Raw genomic sequence first — 20,261 nt, forward strand, 5'->3', positions numbered from 1 at the left:
AAGATATTGGCCCTGTTAATTCTAAAAAAAAAAAAAAAAAAAAACAAACTAAATAGACCTTATCATGATTTTTTAATCGATAGAAACGCAATCACCTGAATATTTTAAAACGAAGGAAAATGGATTTCAAAGTAAACAGTCTGTATATTGTACTAATATCTTATCGGTTATTTCACGAGTAAATTAAATCTTGACAAAAATAGACAAGTGGCTGGATATTTTTATAACGTGGTGTATCTCTTTACAAAAGAAACTAAACCACCCTTTACGATCCTTAGATACCTATAAAGTAAACCGTCTAATTCCTATCGTTCAATTTATTCTCCACAAAAATAACCGCAACTTTATCACGGATAGTCCCACGCTAACTTATCCAAAGCGAGTTCCTTCATCCATGGAACACGGTTTTCTCTCCGTAGCAGCCACGACTCTTTTCCAGGCGACATGATTACACGCTGTAGTCTATCTAAATAACTTCGTATCTCCGTCGAGCTTAATTTACCTCGTTGCCGTCCTGACTCTAATTACTCCAGATTCGATATCGTTTGGTAACACGGGCTAGAATAATAATTAAAACACGGTTGGATGAAAAATAGCGCAAAACAGCTGGCTGCCAGCGTGGAAATCAGAGATAACAACGATTTAACGAACCCCGACGCGATCCAGGGTAGGAATCGCGCGTGGAAAATAGAAGCTCACGATTGTGCAATAGGCTGGGCGTGGTTGTGTGCCTGATTGCGTTTCGTGGTTGAACGAAGGGAACGAACAGGATGCTTAATTAAACGCGTAAACGTTGATTAAGGGGGTATATTATGCAGGCGTCCGAAATTTTGTAAAATAAAAATTATTCCAGATATCGATGAACCGCATTCGTATAGTTTGTGTATTTTTATATCTGAACAAGTGTATTTTTACATTTTGATCGAACAAAGAATTTACAAATATGGAAAAATGTAACGTTGAAAATTCTGACATTCGTTAACGGGAACGTTAGAATTTTTTAATCCGCCTCGCTGTTACCTTCGTTCTAGTCGCTTAGAAGTTATACACCGGAGAACATGTCTCGCTCGATCGAACGCACATTTGTTTGTAAAATCGAAGTTCATCCGTGGAGGTAGAAAAGGACCGAAAGAGGAAAAGATGGGATCGCGCGATGTCGCGAGTCAGCCGATTGACCTCTTGATCCTCGGTATCTTTTCTCGGTAACCGCAATTCCACGAGGAAGCGAAACACTCAAGAAACTCGAGGTATGATTTCATTCGACTTCCTGCGCGAGAGAAGAAACGAGAGAAAAAAGCGAGGGAATCTCGTCGTAAACGTCACGTTGGGTGCGGCTAGGCAGAGCACATTTTAACTTGGGATTGTAACTTAGAAAGAGGGGAAGGAAGACGAAACCCCGAGGATAAAATGAATCGGTCGCAAGAACGGTGTGTGACACTTTGTTTAACTGGCCCGATGGCAGAAAGAGAAATATAAGAGAAAGAAAATGACTTCTATCGCGAGAGGAGAAAGTAGAAAAGGAACAAGTCGCTTAAAAGGAAGCTGAGAACAGTAAATGAACCAAAGATAGAAATAAAAATCGTGTGCCTGAAGAAGGCCGACGTTTAATGTAACCCACGAGGAAATGGAAATAGTTCAACTTAAAAATAAAGGAATAAAATAAAAAAACTAGATCGTCTCGTTAGCAGCCGAACAAGAAAAGACGAAACACACCTGAGAACAGATATGTAAATTACAAAACTTGACGAAGTAACTAAATCGAATCGAGTCGTCTAAAAATCTTAAAATACAAGAATTCGGTAAGTGAATTAAAATACAAATTCATCGTCAAAGATAAAAAAGAGAAAAAAAAGGCAGTTAAAAGACACATATAAAAAGAAAGAGAGAGGTATGAAGCGAGATGAAAGGAGGTTGGATGGCAAGAGTAAAGAGCAGAAGGGAAGAAGCGGTGAAAGAGGGATAAAGAAAGAGCGGAGAAAGGAGGAGAGACGGAAGCACAGCGGGAGATAGAGCGTAGCGGGAAGCAGTGGGGCGATGTTGATCTGGTTAGGCTGGTGGGCAGCGGTCGTCGGTACGCCGCGGTCGACGTCGGTACGCCGGTCGTCGGCGAGAGAGGCGCGCGACGACCTCGACAGGGCGTGGCAGGTCACCGGTTCTTGTTCGCTGGTGCACAGTGGCGTAGCCACCGATCGGGTTTAAGGTAGGCCAGCTGCGAGGAATTTTCTGCGTGATTCCATTGCGAGCATCAGTTTTAACCGTTCTACCATTGAGAGAATCTTAAAGCGGTCATAGTTGAACTTAAAATTTGCGAGGCAAGTAGATCCTTGGTTTTCTTGTTTTATCATTTTTATTCAATTTTAATTTTGACGGAAAACCTGATAGTCAAATTTCAATTTCCATTTTCAATTGACATTACAGGAAACTATTTGCTTCTTTTGAAAATTTTTAAAGAATTCTTTGATACGATCACATTTTTAATCATACCACTGCTACGATCTATTTTTCCAATATCTTTGTTTAAATTTCCTGGAACAAGTTAAGGTAACATGTAGCAATAAAAGCTATTAAATGGTATTCGAAAAATCCTCGAAGAGTATTCAAGAAGTTTTGTCAATTTTTTAAAACAGAAGAATCTAAATACAACTACATGGGCTTAAACGATCCAGTACGTAGACGATTGTTGATGAGGGTTAATATTGAATTTCTTTAGCACTTTGAGCTACCATTGGGTATTAAAAAATTTCGAGCGCTGATTGTAATTCCTGATGTCGACAAAGGTAGGTATCTAAACTACATCGAATTCGTTTAAAGAATTTAAAAGAGCAAAGATATTTCGTACTACAAAATCGATCACTTTATGTGATAAAATAGTTTCCAGTAGAACATTTAGCCGATAATTTGTCAGCGTTATCTCTGCAGATAATTCGATGTACGTTTTGGTCTTGTGTCGAAAATACCATGCGTGCGGAGAAATCGTAAATTCGTGTGGTATTCCTTTATGTAACGATGCGCCATGCTAGGTTCAACCGACGCCCGGAATTTGTGTCGAACAGGTATCTGAAATTCCGGTCACCTTCCACCTTTCGTTAATCGCGACCTTTATCTCGCTAGTAACTCGCGGTAGGGGAACCTTTACATTTCCTAACCTCTGATAATATTCAACGTCTCCATAGAAAACCTTCCACGCTTCGTTCCTCGTTAATTCATATAATATACTTCCCTGTACGTATTATATGCACAACGATTTTGTATAGCATAGGACGTGATAAGACTATCAAGATCACGTTGATAATATTTGGAACAAATGTGAAATTAGACAAAGGAACTGCATGATATTTGGTGCAAGTGTATTTCTCACAGAGATCAGAAAGTATTTGAATAATCAATTATCTATTGCATTAATAGATATCGGTGTTCAGTGGGACCCTCTGTAACATAAATCTAGGAATCGGTTCCAAATTTTATAGTCACGTCTCATCACAGTGGTAATAAAATTCCAAAATGTTTCATATAACGCGTACGATACACTCGCGAAAGTTTTCTACGCTAAGTGTTCAAATACTTTGATGAGTCACTTCCAAACTTACAGAAGCAGCAACGTCTTAGAATCTAAACTCGGGAAAGAACGAAGGTACGAGCGATAGCATTCGTTTTTACAAACTGTATCCGTTGTATGCCCAGTAGTGTACAACCCGACAGGGAGTCATAAACGTAAATTCCGAGCATCGGTTCATCCTAGTTCATTCCACGTCGTGTTTTGCATACTGCAACGCCATATAAGGCGGTACCGTGAGCGCGTAACAGCCCGAAGCGAATGCAGCAGCTGGATGCAATAGCGTTAACAAAAGTTATAACAGCGGTTACGACGTTTTTCGCCTCCTATGTCCCAGATTCGTGCTGGTTTATACTTTGTTCTTTGCGTCGAACAACCGTTCCATGTCCGGCTACAAATGTCACGAAGATTCTCTTCGACGTGTGCAGATTAGCGTATAGAATTGTCAGCTGTGGCAAGATTGCCAACTATATTAGGTTATATCGCAATTATAGTTATTATACAGACATGCGAAATATATCTGATACATATCAGGTTTCTGTGAAATATTTGTCTAGATCTTAGATTGTTAAAGTAATGTACGTCAATTTGAGGGAGTATTGGATTAGAGAAAAGTGAAAGATAATATTCGTATGATTGGAAAAGATATCGAAGTTTCTACGAGAAAAAGAATTACAGCGATAATTATTCCTGCAATATAGAGCTTAATCCTGTAAAATCTAATTATATAGTCTTTAATGATACTTTTTAATGTTAGTCTCGAGAAAGAAATTATTTATTTCTACGTTGATGAAGATATATGGTTAAAAAATTTTCTTCGATATTATAGTAATTAGGCAAAGTTTATTGCGAGCAGATTATTCTATCATTGCAAGAGACAAAATCATTGGGACTTTTTACATTCGGCATAAAACAAATCTTTCGTCTGGTTTTGAAAGATAAATTAAATTTCTTGACAAGTATCTAAATCTTCTTGGATCAAGAATTTTAATAGCAAAAAGCCCATAATGGACCAATAAACTTCCAATGATATATTCCATTATGTTCTCGGCAAATTACTCACCAGGGCTAGCTTGTCATTTGTCAGCGACTAACCATCTTGGAATTTTTCACATATCGTAAAACGTTCATCTCATTAACTCGTCATTGTCATTGCACAACAGCTGTAGTGACGAGGCTTCTAGATGTCACAGACGCGACTTTTATTACGAACCTACCTCGAAGAACATGGTATAGTTGATGGAAGATGATTTAAACCCATAGAATAATTAAAGGACGTATTTTACGCGTCGTAAATCGGCGTCGAGAGGCGTTAAATATTTAGCTTTTTACAGAATTCATCGTAATTCTCGTAGAAAATTGTACGCGACATGGTAACACGTGCATGATACAAAATTAGACATTTTCGAACACTTAAAAAATTCAAATATTTTCACATTGGTAAAGCGAGCAAAGTTAAACAAAGCACTAGAAAATATATGGTAACCATCGTTATCGCTTTAAGTAAAGAAAACACTTCCCACGAAAAATATTTGCAATTCTGTGAATAGAGTAGTCATAGTTCCATAACAAACGTATGAAGACATTAAAATTCCAGAAAACTAAAATTATAATATATAATATAAAAGAAAGACAGCAATTTCATGCAGAGTCGTCTTATCATTTATACGAAAAAGGAAGGGAATCTAAGAAAGATCTCGAAACTTTAACCAACCGAAGAACGAGGTATAAAACGTCGACGAGTATCGGCAGTGCTACATTCCATAAATTCGTTCCCGGAGGCCTCGACTCGATTTTGCAACGGGCAAGCTACAGCGACTGTTTTTCCCCATAGAGAAACCGATGGACCGAGAGAAAAGATTCCACGGCTCCATCGCGACCAGTTAACGTGACGCTGTTCCGAGTCGGTGCTCTTCCGAGGTTATAACCGCGGCTTCGAGATCCTTCGGGGTCAAGAATTCGAACTTGGCAAGAAGCAAGCCGTTATTTTTCGAGGAACCTCGATCCTTTTCACGCTCGACCAACACTTTCTGTGGATCCTCGACTGGAAAGAATTCTCCTGTCCGTTTCCATAGTTCTTGCTTCATCGTCGTTCGAATCGCGTTGCAAATAGGACAATGCGATTTCCTTAATACGTTTGCTACCCTGCACATACACGTGTAATAAGAAATATTATCTTTGCACAATCTTTTGTGAGAGGAATATTCTTTCCATAAAATCGCGTATGTAGGAAATTTTTTGCCTGTGAAAATTTGTATCAGAGAAATTTTCCTTTCATAAAATTCTCTATCGAACAATTATCACTTCCTTTCCTTTAACAAAGTTTTCCATCGAAGAAATATTCCTCGTATAAAATTTTGTAGGAAGGAAACGGTTCTCTTGAAAAACTTTCTATCAGCGAGATGTCAAGAAAAGGTCAAGTTTGCCTCTTTCTATCGATTATTCTCTGTAAAATATCTTCCATATCCGTTCGAGAATCGCATTGTCCACCGTAACGTGTAAATATGGAATCCAAATATCTAGTTGTGGAACAATAACGTAGAAAAATCATTAAACACACCCTGGAAGTTGTTGCGCTCGAATTTCGCGCTGTCTGGCAAGCGCGCGAGATAAGAGCGTGTTTGTGGAAGGTATAATTGATGCTGGACCCGGTCTGGGATCGCGTTTGCCCTTAAGAGTTTGGAACTGGGTGGAGAAAATATAGGTTGTCTTCGTGGCTGGGCCTTTGGAGGGCCGCGGTCGCCCGCGGTGCAACACGAGGATGATATATTCGCTGCAACTGCAGCTGCACCACACAGACACCACGGCTGGCTCGAGGTTTTGTGAGATTACGAAACTTCTGCTTGTATCCCTGCTCGAAGACAATGAGATGTATGCGCCGAGATGAGATTCCTGTGGATTCTGCCATCTTGAACGTCTGCCCCCAAGAAGGACCTCCTGTCAACTTATCCTCGAACTTTTTTATGGTTCCTTTCACTTTCTTCTTGTTTCTTTGTCAATGCTAGTTTTTTCTAGATATTAGTCCGATCGTGAAGGAATGCGTTCTTCGAAGAAATTTTCTGTATTCGTAGAGTTGGAATTTACGATGACGTAGCGTTAACAAATTACGTTCTAATCGTCGAGACTAGACTGTCTGACGTATGATATTACGCCCCCGTAAAAAGTGTAAAATTATGAATTACAGTATTTTCCTCCACGGTATCCAATTACCGACTAATGGATTAAAAGATTCCAGGCTCCACTGAATCTCCATATTATCTCCGTGTTAATAATCGTATCAGAAATTACTCTATCGTTCTTTCAACGCAAACCTAACGATCCTCTGTTGCATTTCCAATTCCGGAAACGCTCCAATTGCTTCATGAAAATCTCTCAACGCGGCTCATCTTCTTCTCCTTCCCCGTTTCCAATCTTACAAGCACTCGGCTAAATGTCAAAATCTTCATCTGATCCCAGGCAGAAAGAATCCCACTGGAAAGAAAAGAGCCACGACTCGCATTAAACATCTTTTTTTCTCTCTTTGAGAGACCGCTGTCGCTTGACAAGATTTCTGCACGCAGTCGGCCAAAACGAACAGACAGACTTCGTATGTAATCTAGCAAGCCTTTACGGAGCAAGGGTGGTAAAAACGATCGGGAGACGGCGGTTTTAATTCATGCTCATCAACGGATCAGGGAAAAATCTCGGTGTTCCGGGAGCAACGTTTTACCCTAAATACATTTTAATGAAATAGAACGTTCTACACGGCGTTGCACAGCTCGACAATTTCCACGCGAACGTTGCACGGTGCAAAAAGCCGCGGTTCGATCAACGAGGAGACATCGTGCACTATAATTTCCTGCTACTTGGGGGCGCCACGGCTCGCAGGCATAATTGATACCCTGATTTCAGAGTGGTAATTCATAATAATCAGCTAAGAGATCGCGAGCAGAAGCCTGCCTTTCGTAGCAACATTCTATTCCGTACCGCAATTTAATATAATAAAAGTACGCCTTTTTCTCGTAGCACGGCACTCGATACAGCTCGACGATTTCTCTACGATGTTTAACGCGCGGCAAAAACATCACGGCAGGTCTCTATTTTGAAAAAAAAAAGAACACACGTCGTAGCACACAGAGACACGAGTTATAATTTCCACGTCTTTTGCGCTAGTCTCTCTGATATACTTGCTTTAATAACGAAATAGTTCGAGAGTTTGTTTCACCTGAAATTACGATAGGTAATACAGGTGCAAGTTTTCATTAGTTAATTTCTACTGGTAATGTGGTATTTTTGCGATGATCGTTCACGGAAGGAGGGATGCAACCGTGTCTTGTAAGGTATGATAGAGTAGACAGAAATTTAAACGGTTTTTTAGGATATGTTTTTAGGTTGCGTATATGAAATTTGTAATTTATAACGTGAAAGGAGAGAGGAGATTAAAGAGAGTTTCAGGGATTTGGTGAAATTGAATTGTATTAGATTCTACGAGAAAAACGGTCATACTCTTTAACTTGTTGAAATCACAGAATCATTTTCCACGTCCAATGTATTTAAATTTTCCATAGATGCACTAACATCCGCGATCTGTTCGACTAGAAAAATATCTCAAATCCACGCCTCAACCAAATCACTAAATCCAATCGCAATATACAGCAACATGGACAAATATCAAACGCTTCTCTTCGACTTATCATTTTTCGAAAATATTTAGAGGAATGTGTGATCATAGATCTTCGTGGCTCGTACGAATATTTCTGATACAGTTTGTTGCGCTTTGGCCCAAACAAGCCGAAACCAGCGTGCACGATTCGATGGCGTGAAACAGGCCTCGCGTCTGCATCTAATAACGATCCCATGACCCTGTTTTGTCTTGTAGCAGCTAACAACTCGGCTAATTAACGTTCACGCGTAAGAAAACGGTGAGCGCGACGAGCTTCCATTCTTACGCTCGCCCGCTTTCGCATACCGTTAGCGTGGCTATCGGAAATTCGAAACAATGTTGGCCGTGTCGCCCGTGATAGATGGCCCTGTGTATTCCCCGTGGCCGTATTCTGGCGCGATCACAGTGTCAGCTGCAAGGGAGAAACGGGATAATTAGCCGTGCACCGAGCCGCGAGGTTCACGCGAGTAAACGGCGTGTAAAGCGAGAACCGCGGCACGGGATAATTTGTGCAAGTTCGTTGATCCTCCTTCTTGTCCTTTTCTTGTAATTAGTCAGCGAGCCGGCCGACGAGGAATAACTTTCCAGCTTCGCTACTCGGTTGCCTGCGCTTGTTGTAACCGTGTGCTGAGAACGGTCGGAGAAACTGGCTTTTTCAAAGTGGCGATTGTGAGAGATTATACCTTGGTTAACGCGCTCTGAAAATTTGAGTTCGAGTTAACGAAAGGGAACTTTCTAATCGAAGATGAATGCCACAGCCGTTTATTTTGTTTAGTTCGCTCCAAGTCTTCCGTAACTTGTAAAAAGTTCATTTTTATCTATATTATTGCATAACACATATCTTATCTTAACACATATTGTAGAATAAGAACGAATGCTTCCCACTGTAACTTCGTAGGGTTTCGAAATAACTTCGTACAGTGAAAACTTCCACCGGAGCTTCGTCCTCCAAGTCGATGCGAACTATTCAACCTAGAGATCCACTACCGCGAACATTTATCTTCGAACCCTTTTGCCACCAAAGGTGAACAAAAGCTGGAAACAAATCTAAATCGTTCCTCAGCTTCGTAAAAGCCGACCACTCGACTTACTTGGATCTGGATGTTCGGCTGGCGTTCGCGGAATGCACGAAGACCAGGACGAAGACCGGTCTGGGGTTTGCGTGCGGCGTTCGCGTTAGAACGCTGAATATTTCATTCATAAGCTAGCGATCGGCGTATTCTGTGCTCGCGAACGGAGCGCACACGGGCAAACGATCGTAGTACGATGTGAGTGGCCGCGAACCGTGCAACGCTAAGCGGGGGTAAATCGCGGCGAGTTGCAGCCGCAATTACGATCGTGTGGCCCCCGTGAATGAAACGCCCGTCCTTTTTTTTTTCTCTCCTCTTCTTCTTCCGCCTCCTTCCTCCGCCGTTTCGCCTCTTTCCTCTTGCTACGTCCTGCACCGTGATTCTATCCGTAGCGGGCAGCTCGAGCCGACTTTTTGCGGAACGGAGGTTTAATGAGCGAGCGCTGCGCGGCGTTCCACGCCGTTGAGGATGCCGCTTGTTGCGCAACGAGAAGAGACACCGCGCGGAACGCGCGACCTTCCGCTGGGTCGTGGGTCACGCCACGCGTTCAGGAACACGCGTGGGTTCCGCTGATTCAGACGACCGGTGGGTGCACGCGTGGGTGTCATTGTTCATGATCATTGTGAATGAGCATGAAGAGAAGGTGGTTTTAATTGGCGGAGCGGAGTGTTTGTTTTTGGCATTTTATTTTAAGGCGGTTTGGAGTGTTTAGAGACCTCGTTGTATTTTTGTTGGTTTGAATTATGGTAGAAATAATTCCCACGTCTTTCTGTTCCGCTTTCTACGGGTAATGGTCGCGTGTTTCTTAAACCTCGTGTCGTTGTCACGTTTTCACATTTGACACAGACTTAAAGAGCGGATCACTTTGATAAATCTATTAAATGTCCTTTGAAAACGTTATATACCTTGTTAGGAACTGTGCAACAAATTTTTACCTTTGCATCCAGACACCGTCGAATCTTTTTCCAATAAGAACCAAAGCTGTCAAATAGAAATAACCATCGTCCTTGTTTCTTTTGCAGAATTTCCGCGAGCACCGGATCGATGGAGCGGCATTGCCCCTTCTTTCGGAGGATCATTTAACCGGGCCTATGGGAATGAAGCTAGGTCCAGCCCTGAAGCTTCGCGCGCTGTTAGCCCGGAAGCTGGGCGCTTGCACGGTCTGTTTGCACTGTGCACACTGCCATCAGACACCTTTGCCGGCATTGAACGCGGCCGCGGCTGCGGCAGCCGCGTCGCAACAGCAACACCAGCAGCAACCGCAGCAACAACAGTTGCCTGGAAGGCGGCCGAGCAGCACAGGAAACTGACAAACAATGGCGGAGACTCCTCTGGGCCCGGAGGGCACGGTCACGCCCTCCACGGACCCGAACAGGGCCCTCAGGATAGAACGGCGCGTATCACGTCCCATACGCAAGCCGGAAGTCGTCTTCAAGAAGCCCATCAAACAGTGACGCGGAATACGCGACAGCGCGTACACGTGACCGCGGACGCTGTGGAGTTCCGGAGGCTCCGCCTTGTCCTTCATGTTATATTCCTTTTTCCTTGGACGTTCGACAACGAGAAAGAGTTTCGTATATATACATATGTATATGTATATTATGAGAGAGAGAGAGAGCGAGAGAGAGAGAGAGAGAGAGAGAGAGAAAGAGAGAGTACCTGGAGAAAAATTGCTCCGTCTCGGAGGCGAAATTTCACTTTGCTGCGTTGTACTTACTTATAGATGACTGGCTCGTGGAATCGGGTGAAATTGTGCGTGGGAGTAGGTGACTCTTCGAGAAAGAGAGCGAAGATTGGAAATGCGAAGGTTGAGTAGCCAGAAGACTTAGTTTTTTACGTTGATTCGATATAGAGTTTGAAGTGTGGATAAGAAGTTTGTAGAGGATTTGTTGTTCTTTTACTTTTTGGAATGAAGATGGTATTTCATGTTTGATTTCATTTTTGACAGAATTCTCATTGTTACGTACGTATAAATGAATTCCTTTTTTCGTTCCTATTCATATAACGTTGTTCCGACGAATGTAGCGTGCGATTTTGATGTAATAAAATTACATCTTCAGATATTTAAATCGTTAAACCGTAAGCTTTATCTACATCCAAATTTTTATAACTTTGGACTACAACGATTATTATAAGGAAGAAACATAAAGGAAGTGTAATAAGTAGACATCTTCTAGTAAACTTCTTGTCCGCACGCTGATCCGAAAGCTCGGCAAACCATCGAATTTAAAATGAAATTTTCAATCTACGATTACCGTATACTTTAATTAAATCGTGAACCTTTAGGATGATCGCCAGTGCCTGAAACAAGAATACTTGTCCAGAGAATCTGGGCAGCCCGATTCAGAGTTTCATTCGTGAAATCTTCCAACGGTGCGATTCTCTTTAATTTGTAATTCCTTTGTCCGGTTCTTAAGAGACTTGTACCGCTGGTCATGCTAACAGATTCTCTTCGACGAGCAGGAAGTGGAGGGTGACTAACAAGTGTTAGCATTCTCGCGTTCTGCCGCTTATAAATTAGAAATAGACACGCGATGAGCATAAAAGAGATGACGCTGCGTGATAATCAAATTAATTGGGATAGTAATTAGCGATTAGACCGCTTGGTTTGCGTGCTTATTCAAATTACATCCTTCGGTTGGAGAAAAAAAAAAAAGAATGGCCAACCGGAAGCAACATGTTCGATTCTTCGTGAGCAATTAACGTGTCAGGATTTCAAGATCGATTTCACGCGGAACTAATAGCCTCGAAATCTCCGGAATATCGACTTAGCGATGGAAATTAACGTTTTAGAATGATTAAAGCGCGAATTAATGTACATTCTGCGAGATCAACGAAACGAGTGCCTCTATCTTTAAAAAGTCTTCCACAAGGCTAGCCTTTCTTAGATGAACGAAACAATGGAGACAATTGGCAATTTTTAACGTCAGTTAGAAATTCGTAATGCTCATCGATGCTGCTCTTTGTTACCTGAAATTGAAGCTTTCGAGCGAGAAAGATTCATTGTACCGAGAAAAATTATTCGAGTTCTGTTGTACGATAAATTTGTAGATTAGAAATCAAGCAAATACATTAATTTGCTTGTCGCTGAAATATAAAATGTCCTAGTAATATTTGTAACATCTTTCAATTGAATTTGAATACTGTACAAGGGATGAAATGCTATATTAAAGATAAGATACAAAATAATAATAAAATAATTCTGCGATACTACGTACAATTTCATTAATGCAAAGCATTAAAAAATGTCTATTGGATAACAGAGATTGTAAATATATTCTAAATAATGCAGTTAGAAGCATTCGAAGCGATAATAGTCATCCAAGATGAACTCGAATAATTTCGCGGAAACACCAAGTCCGACAAACACAGATAGTAAAGCGTCGAACGACGATTCTAATCTTCATCGTTGTGTGAAGAATTAAAATCGTAAACGACGATAAGAAATAAAAAGGAAATATTAAATAAGTACATACCGCAGTAGGTATAATATATCGAACGAACTAAGTGAACAATTTGTTGTTTAGTGAGAGCGTGTGAAAAACGAATGAGTGAAACAGTTGTACGAACGAGAGGGCGAGCGTGAGAGAAAGTATGCTAAGAAGAAAAAATGAAAAAGAGACAACACTTTATTAGCGAAGAAATAAAGAAAAAGGAAAGATGAAGAATTTATGTGCAATAACGACGAAAGGGAACGTTTCTTCGACACGGTACTTATATCTAGCTGTACGATAGGATGATACGTATTTGCTCAAATCGTTGTTTCTTTTATATATTTTAACAAAGTTTTTATATGAATGAATTATAAATGATAAAATATACTAAATTATATTTTTGCTAACGTTCTACGTGCAAACCACACGGAGAAAATCCACGAGCGGGTAACATTCATATACCTATAAAGAATATGTATACGTAACGCACACAAACGCATACATACACGCATAGACACGACATTACAGAAACACGAGAATACAAATTAGAAGCCGATACGTTGGAAATCGATATAGATTTACGAGATGGACGGACCCGTAAATATAATTTAGGGAAAACATTGTAAATTAATCTTCTCCCTCTCTTATTTACAACGTTTAACGTTTATTTATTTAGCAGTAAACCCGTTGCCTTATTGTATTCATGTAATAACAATTTAGTCGTAAATAGAAAGAGAGATATTCTTAGACGAGCGAGTCGCCCAGGACGATTGTTAGAATGGAAGAGTTGATAAGTCGTGAGACGAGCAGTATTTTTAGATTTACATTAGCCTGAATTTACTGCAGACTATTATACGTTTATAAATATTATGTATACATACACTTATACGCGCGTTCTCGCGCACAGTACATCTGCTCGTACTTCCAGCTTTCGGTAAATCCGCGATCCTTTACATACTTTGACCGTTACATGTTAGTAGTACGTTAACAATTTAGTAAAACAATTAATGGCATATATCGGACGAGGTATAGAACACAGATTAAAATTAAACAACCTGTCCCGAATCAAACTCAAACTGTTATGGTTACCTGCGACCCAAAGATATTACACTTTTCAGAGTTCATTTTCAATTCTTAATTGTTTCCTTTCATTCGTTCTTATTAGACAAGTACAAAGTTTCTCGAAAATTTTATTATATTGAACAGACGATCTGCGAAACATTTTGAAAAATGTATAAACGGAAGGTTGGACGACACGAGCGGACATTAACCGAGCTAGCGGCTTTTACTTAAAACGAGATCATTGTACATAATGCTTAAGCATTTATTTATATCGTGCTTTTACAGAAGAAGAACCCGTAGTATTTTATTTAGTTTCGTAGCAGAGGTTCATGCACATCATTACCGCGTTAGCACGAGATCGTTAAATTGTCGGGCAACAGGATCGTTTTGGGGTGCGAACGGACATACGAGTAGCGAGCTACGAGATACGTGTGTTTGTGTTTGCTGGAGATAGAAGAAAGTGGATATAGAAAGGAGAGGATATACAGAAAGGAGAAGTATGAGAGGAAATTCGTATGCATATCGACTTATTTAAAAAATATAAATGAGAGAATATATGTACAGAATGAGACGAGCATGCTGGAGAAAAAGAGGGATGAAGAAGCGGGCGATAAGGCAATCTTGTGATACTTCGATGATTTTATTTTCCATCTATTTTTTTTTCTTCTTTCACCCTTCGTTTCCTTCTGCAATTTATTTCCGCATCCAATCATTACCATTCTCCCATGAAAAACTTCCTTCCGACATCCCCTTTTTTATTTCTCCATCGCGAACCTGTCGTGTATTATTTTACTGATTAACTGTCATATTATGTATAGTAGAAATTAATGGTGAAAAGAGAACAAGAACAGTACATTGTTTCTGTTAAAATAAACCTTGTTGAAAAATATCTATGCCTGGTTAAGTTGTTTTCGTCAGACCCGAAATTGCGCGAAGATTATGCGATATTGTGTGAAAAATTTCACAAAAATAGGAGTTTAATTTCGGGGGGAAAAATACAAAAATTTGAAGGGCAGAGAATTTGGGAAGAAATCTCCCATTATCTTCGAAGCAAATTTATGATCAAATTTATTTTTTATGTGGCACATCTGGTGAACCATGGTTTCTGCCATTATCTCACCAATTGTTAATGCTCGTTCCTTTAACTGCGTTGCGGAAGCGAATCGTATTGTAAATTTGTCTCCAGCGGTGTTCACAGATTCAACCATTGTCTGGGTTGATAGTTGCGGATATGATATTGTCATTGCCATCCAGAGGAGGTCCTTGATCTTTGCCTTTGAAGTCGAAGGAACTCGTCACTCGTAATGTACAGATTGGGTGGGCTAACATGACGGCGACAGCCAGCTACAAATGGTTTTGTTCAAAATACAAGGGGCAAAGAATCGTAGAGTGAGACGTTTGATAATTGTTAGCAATGTTCATTAGTTTTGTGGAATTTTTGTTTTTCATCCTAATTTTCCTGGTATTTTATTTCTACTACTCTTAGAATACGTAACTCAATGTTTTCAAAGAAATAATTTAATAAAATATTAGATCTCTATATTACTCTCGGAATACGTAATTCAATGTTTTCATTCAAAAGTATCTCAAAATTAAAATCAGAGCATTCCCATAAAACACCGAAGGAGAAGTGTCCCTATTTGTATCCTAATGTCTGACAACTAAACGACCTATTCTACTTGCAGACTCACGCCGAGCCTCGTACTGTACTTTGCAAATAAAACTAACTAAAAGCTTCAAATACTGTCTACCTTACTACAAAATTACTTAACGAAATACACGTTTAAGTAAATACTCAAAAATTAAATACTTCTTGGAATAGATTACTTTTGGGAGAATATAAAAGCAAATTCTCACGTAGGGCTTACCTTGTACATTTTTCGTGAGTTTTAGTTTTTGAATTCAATCATTACGAGCTATGTAAATTTTCGTAATTAGAAATTCGAATTATTGAAATAACAATAATTATAATGAGAAAGAGGTCCGTCATTATCTTTGAAACGGACGTGCTATAAAATTGATAAGTAAATTAGTTTTTATGTGTCACACGTGGCAAATAAAAATGTGCTTGAACTTTAAATAACATTTATTTATTCTCATAAGGTAGGTACAATGTTTCTTTGATTACAAGATGCGTCCGCGTGTAATTGTACGTTAGATCAATCTATGTAATACAAACAGGAGACATCGCTTAATATAATGCAAATTTCAGCATCCTTGTTCGTGTCTTTCGACATTCATAGTGATTGACTTCATACTCGTTTACAGTTTAGCCTGAAAATAAAATATTTCCAATTATCTAATAATCATTATCCTTAACTTTATGATAATTTATACTCTTTCGATCATCTCTAAAACAAACCCACCCCAACGTGAATAGCAAGAACTCCATCCTCCTCTCCTTTAGAGATTTCGATATAAGCATCGCCATTCTGTTGCACGTTAACAACCTTTCCAGTGCATCTTCTATTCTCCAAGTTACCAGAAATCACGTCACAGTATTGACCAGGAGGCAAGCAGGTCTTGAGGGTGGCTCTCAAATCATTCCGGTCATTGTTAAACGCAACAAATCCAGAATTTCCACGACAGAATGCAATCTGATTGCTGCCATTGTCCCACCAGTTCTTAATGCTCGTTCCTTTAACTGCATTGCGGAAGCGAACCATGTTGTAAATTTGCCTCCAACGGTGTTCACAGATCCAACCGTTGCCGCAACTGTTGTCTGGATTGATAGTTGCAGATATGATATTGCCATTACCATCATGAGGTGGTCCTTGATCCTTGCTTTGGAAGTCGAAGGAACTCATCACTCGCGGTGTACCGAAGGGATGGGCTAACATGAAGGCGACCGCCATCTGCAAGTAGTTTAGTTCAAAATATAACAGGCGAATGATCGTAGAATAAAACGTTGGATAATTGTTAGCCATGATTCGGTAATTTTATGGAACTTTGTTTTTCACCCTAATTTGCAGAGTTCAGAGAAATACTGGTATTTTATTTTTATTATACTGCTCTTAGAATACGTAATTTCATGTTTCCATAGAAATAATCTAATAAAATATTAGAACTCTATATTACTCTCGAAATACGTAATTCAGTGTTCGTAATTCATACCTAATTCATTCAAAAGTATCTCAAAATTATAATCAGAGTATCCCATGAAACACCGAAGGAAAAGCGTTCCTATTTGCTTCCTAATGCCTGACAACTAAACGACCTATTCTACTTGCAGACTCACGCCCTCGTGACCACACGACTCGTGCTACGCTTTACAAGCCAAATGAACGATAATTATCATTTCCAAAGCTCCAAATATTGCCTACCTTACCGCGAAATTACTTAAAGGAAAACACTTTTACGTAAACGCTAAAAAATTAAGTACTTCTTGGAATATAAAAGCAAATTCTCACGCAGGGCTTACCTTGTACAGTTTTGATGATTTGTAGGTGAGTATTTGATGATTGTCACGTTGCGTGTCGTGATTATCGACGAACACGAGGGCATCTTCAGAGGGTAAAAGACCCCATTGCTCTCCAAAGTTGACGAACCATTTCAAAAGATTGTTACCCCGGAACGAGTTGGAGAGTTCGGAGGCGTATTTGAACTCAATTACCACAGCCTGTTGGTTGTACTCGCGTTTAGAAATTGCCTCGCCGCCATAATCGATCACTTCTTGGTATATGTATGGCTTGGAATTTGGAGGGAAACCATGCCGAGTGTCCAGGTTCTTTACTCTCGAGTAAATGATGTTCAAGTCGTTTGGCCACATGTGCTTGGCAGCATCGATTCTGAATTATATATACTGTTAGCAATTTCCCACGCGATTTTACATTGTTACATTGAAATCATTTATTTAATTAAAATAGAATAGCATAGACTTCTGGTAGAAAAGAGCACCTGAGATTTAAATTAGAAATTAAAAAAATTACTCCATTTACTGAGTCAAGCGTAACAACTTTAAAACACAAATAATTCACAATTTGTGATATAAATAATTCCTTGATCATTGTTGACGAAAGCTCTACAATCCCAAGTGTTCCTCACCAAAAATCTAATTAACAAATAATTAATTAATAAATAGCATCTATATTGTAATATATTTCGGCTCTTAAGATTTATCGAAATGACGAATATTTTTGCTGAAAAAGACAATCTATCCTGAAATATTATACGAACCGGAAGCCAGCAACACCAGCGTCGACAGCTTCATTCAAGAAATTCACCAGCTTCGATCTGACGTATTCTTGACTCTGATCCAAATCATGAAGACCAGTCAGTTCGCAATTTCGCACGTTCTGTGGATCGTTGTAGTTGTTAACCGAGCAAGGTTTATGGAAATGTTGAGCGTGGTAAGGCACTTGATAATATTCGTAGTGGTACGTGTCTGCTTTGGAGATTCCAGTGCCATGAGCATTGTTCAAATTGCCGGACATGTGATTCAAGATAGCGTCTACGTAAATTCGGACACCAGCATTGTTGCATCTTGCAACCATATTGATAAATTCTTCTTTCGTGCCGGATCGCGTAGTCCAGAAGTAGGAAATTGGTTGGTAACGTTCCCACCATGGCCTGTTAGCGATCACCAGATTCTCTTGTAATGGTGATACCTGCAGTGATTGAATCTCGTTGATAATGAATTCTATGCATTCGATACATTGTAAAAAAAAAAAAAAAAAAAAAAAAAAAAAAAATAGGAAGATTCACGAGTAAAAAAAGAGTTTAGCCAGTGATGTACATATTTAATGAATTTCGAAGAAATTTTTATTTCGAATAAATTACTAACTTGTGAAATAGGATTAGTAGAAAGGGATAATTATCTTGTATTCTAGTACTATGTTGTGATTATGACGCGTGAAAATCAGGTTTCAGATAAAAGAGTTATGTTTGTTTCCCTCTTATAGATATCATTTCTCCGATATCATTTTTTGTGTGAAACTAATTAAGCACTTGATCGATAATAATCATAAATGATAAATTAATCCAACAATAATGCGGCTGAAGATATCGCTGATACAGGGCTTTATTGTTATTTACACCTGTGAGAAGAGATTCTAAAACCACCCGAATTTTCTATTAGAGACTTAACTGAAAATAATTCATTTTTCTTTATTCGTATAATTTAATCGATAACAAACATTCAAGAAATTTTTATACGTCAAACGAACCAAATGTATGTCAATTTTTAAAACACTTGGCTTTATCACGGATAGTATTTGTATCGGGAAATTATTTTATTTCATACCTGCACTCCACCGTATCCCATTGGCCCAAGAAATCTTTCGCATTCCTCTGCAATGTCGTTCCATTTCCATTCGAAAAGATGCACGATGGTATCGTGGAGAGGAACAAAGTGGGGGTCTTTGTTTGTGGCTCCACTCGCTGCCAATACAAGTACAGCTAAAAACGTCGCAGTCGCCAACATCGTGGTCAGTTTGTGTTGCAAAATGCTCTGCTTCTTAATATATAACCTATCGTCGCTTACATAATCGCTTTCTGTATCCAAAGGTCTACACCCCTCTGCCACGAACTACGTTTTATCGGTACGACTCAGGTCTATTGTCTATCCCACGAAATCATACACGGTACTTATCTTCTTATCGTCGTGACAATGAAACAAACAGAGCTGTTAAAGCAAGCAGAACAGTGGAGCCTTTAATGTTGTGATTTCATTCGGTTTAGGATAAATTTTCTTCGATTTTAATTTAACACGATATAAAGAAAAAGTGCGATGCTGGAAATTTGTTTAGACTAAATAAGAATTCATTTACAATTAGTGTTATTTAATCATAGAATCGATTAAAATATTGTCACTGTCACAAGCAAAAGGTTTTAAATACAACTATCGTTTCCTAGTTCTCGATTTCGTGGAAAAATCGGTATTCAAGTATCGTAATATTATTGGAAGAAAGGCTAAATGTAAGTATCTGAGTGCATTACGGTTACGAATGATAAGATACGTCTATAAATGTGAAAAACACCTTGGAAGAAACAATGTATCATTTTTTATTAAACCGTTGTTTCTTTTCAATGATATATTTCCCCGAGTATCATGAAACGTGATATTTATTTCTGAATCACCATTCTGTCTGATAAAAATGATAGTTCGATTGTGTATATACCCTAAGTATTTCCATTTGCAAAACATTTGTTACAGAAATATTGCTCTATACGACACTGTTTAATAAATTTGCAATATTTATCACGAATAGGTATCTTGACTCATGACAAACGTGAATGAAAGCCATAACAAATGAATAATAATTTATAGAAGTACGTGACTTGCGCGAATAATTAATGCATAATTAATCACAAGTTCAAAGGCTACTAAAAATATATGCTTGAAACACCTAGAGCTCGATTATCGTAATGAAACACCATTCACGAAGCATCGTTCGCTCAGTTATAACAAGAAACAAACGAGGTATTTAATTCTCAAATATTTTTAACGTTGTTCCTGTAACATATACATCACTCGTGTGTCAAAACATCCTCGTTAAGTT

General features: G+C 39.1%; 2 protein-coding genes across 4 annotated transcripts in view; one reads left to right on the forward strand and one right to left on the reverse strand.

Annotated features, from left to right (window-relative positions):
* LOC126872429 (uncharacterized) overlaps positions 1-14,650 on the forward strand; it is a 186,423-nt gene extending 171,773 nt beyond the window's left edge. For all 3 annotated transcript variants that reach the window (XM_050632377.1, XM_050632378.1, XM_050632379.1), the window contains one exon: positions 10,288-14,650. In XM_050632377.1, the coding sequence (XP_050488334.1) occupies positions 10,288-10,575 (288 nt within the window). In that variant the 3' untranslated portion in view covers positions 10,576-14,650. The remainder of the gene's footprint in view (positions 1-10,287) is intronic.
* Positions 14,651-15,829: 1,179 nt separating this feature from the next.
* LOC126872426 (alpha-amylase-like) lies at positions 15,830-19,198 on the reverse strand. The gene is made up of 5 exons (XM_050632374.1): positions 19,004-19,198; positions 17,938-18,368; positions 17,183-17,549; positions 16,128-16,616; positions 15,830-16,035 (listed from the first exon to the last, which is right to left on the reverse strand). The coding sequence occupies exons 1-5, from the start codon at positions 19,181-19,183 to the stop codon at positions 16,024-16,026; spliced, it is 1,479 nt and encodes a 492-aa protein (XP_050488331.1). The 5' UTR covers positions 19,184-19,198; the 3' UTR covers positions 15,830-16,023.
* Positions 19,199-20,261: the final 1,063 nt, after the last annotated feature.

Source organism: Bombus huntii, chromosome 13 (assembly GCF_024542735.1).
Source record: "Bombus huntii isolate Logan2020A chromosome 13, iyBomHunt1.1, whole genome shotgun sequence".
Classification (NCBI taxonomy): domain Eukaryota; kingdom Metazoa; phylum Arthropoda; class Insecta; order Hymenoptera; family Apidae; genus Bombus; species Bombus huntii.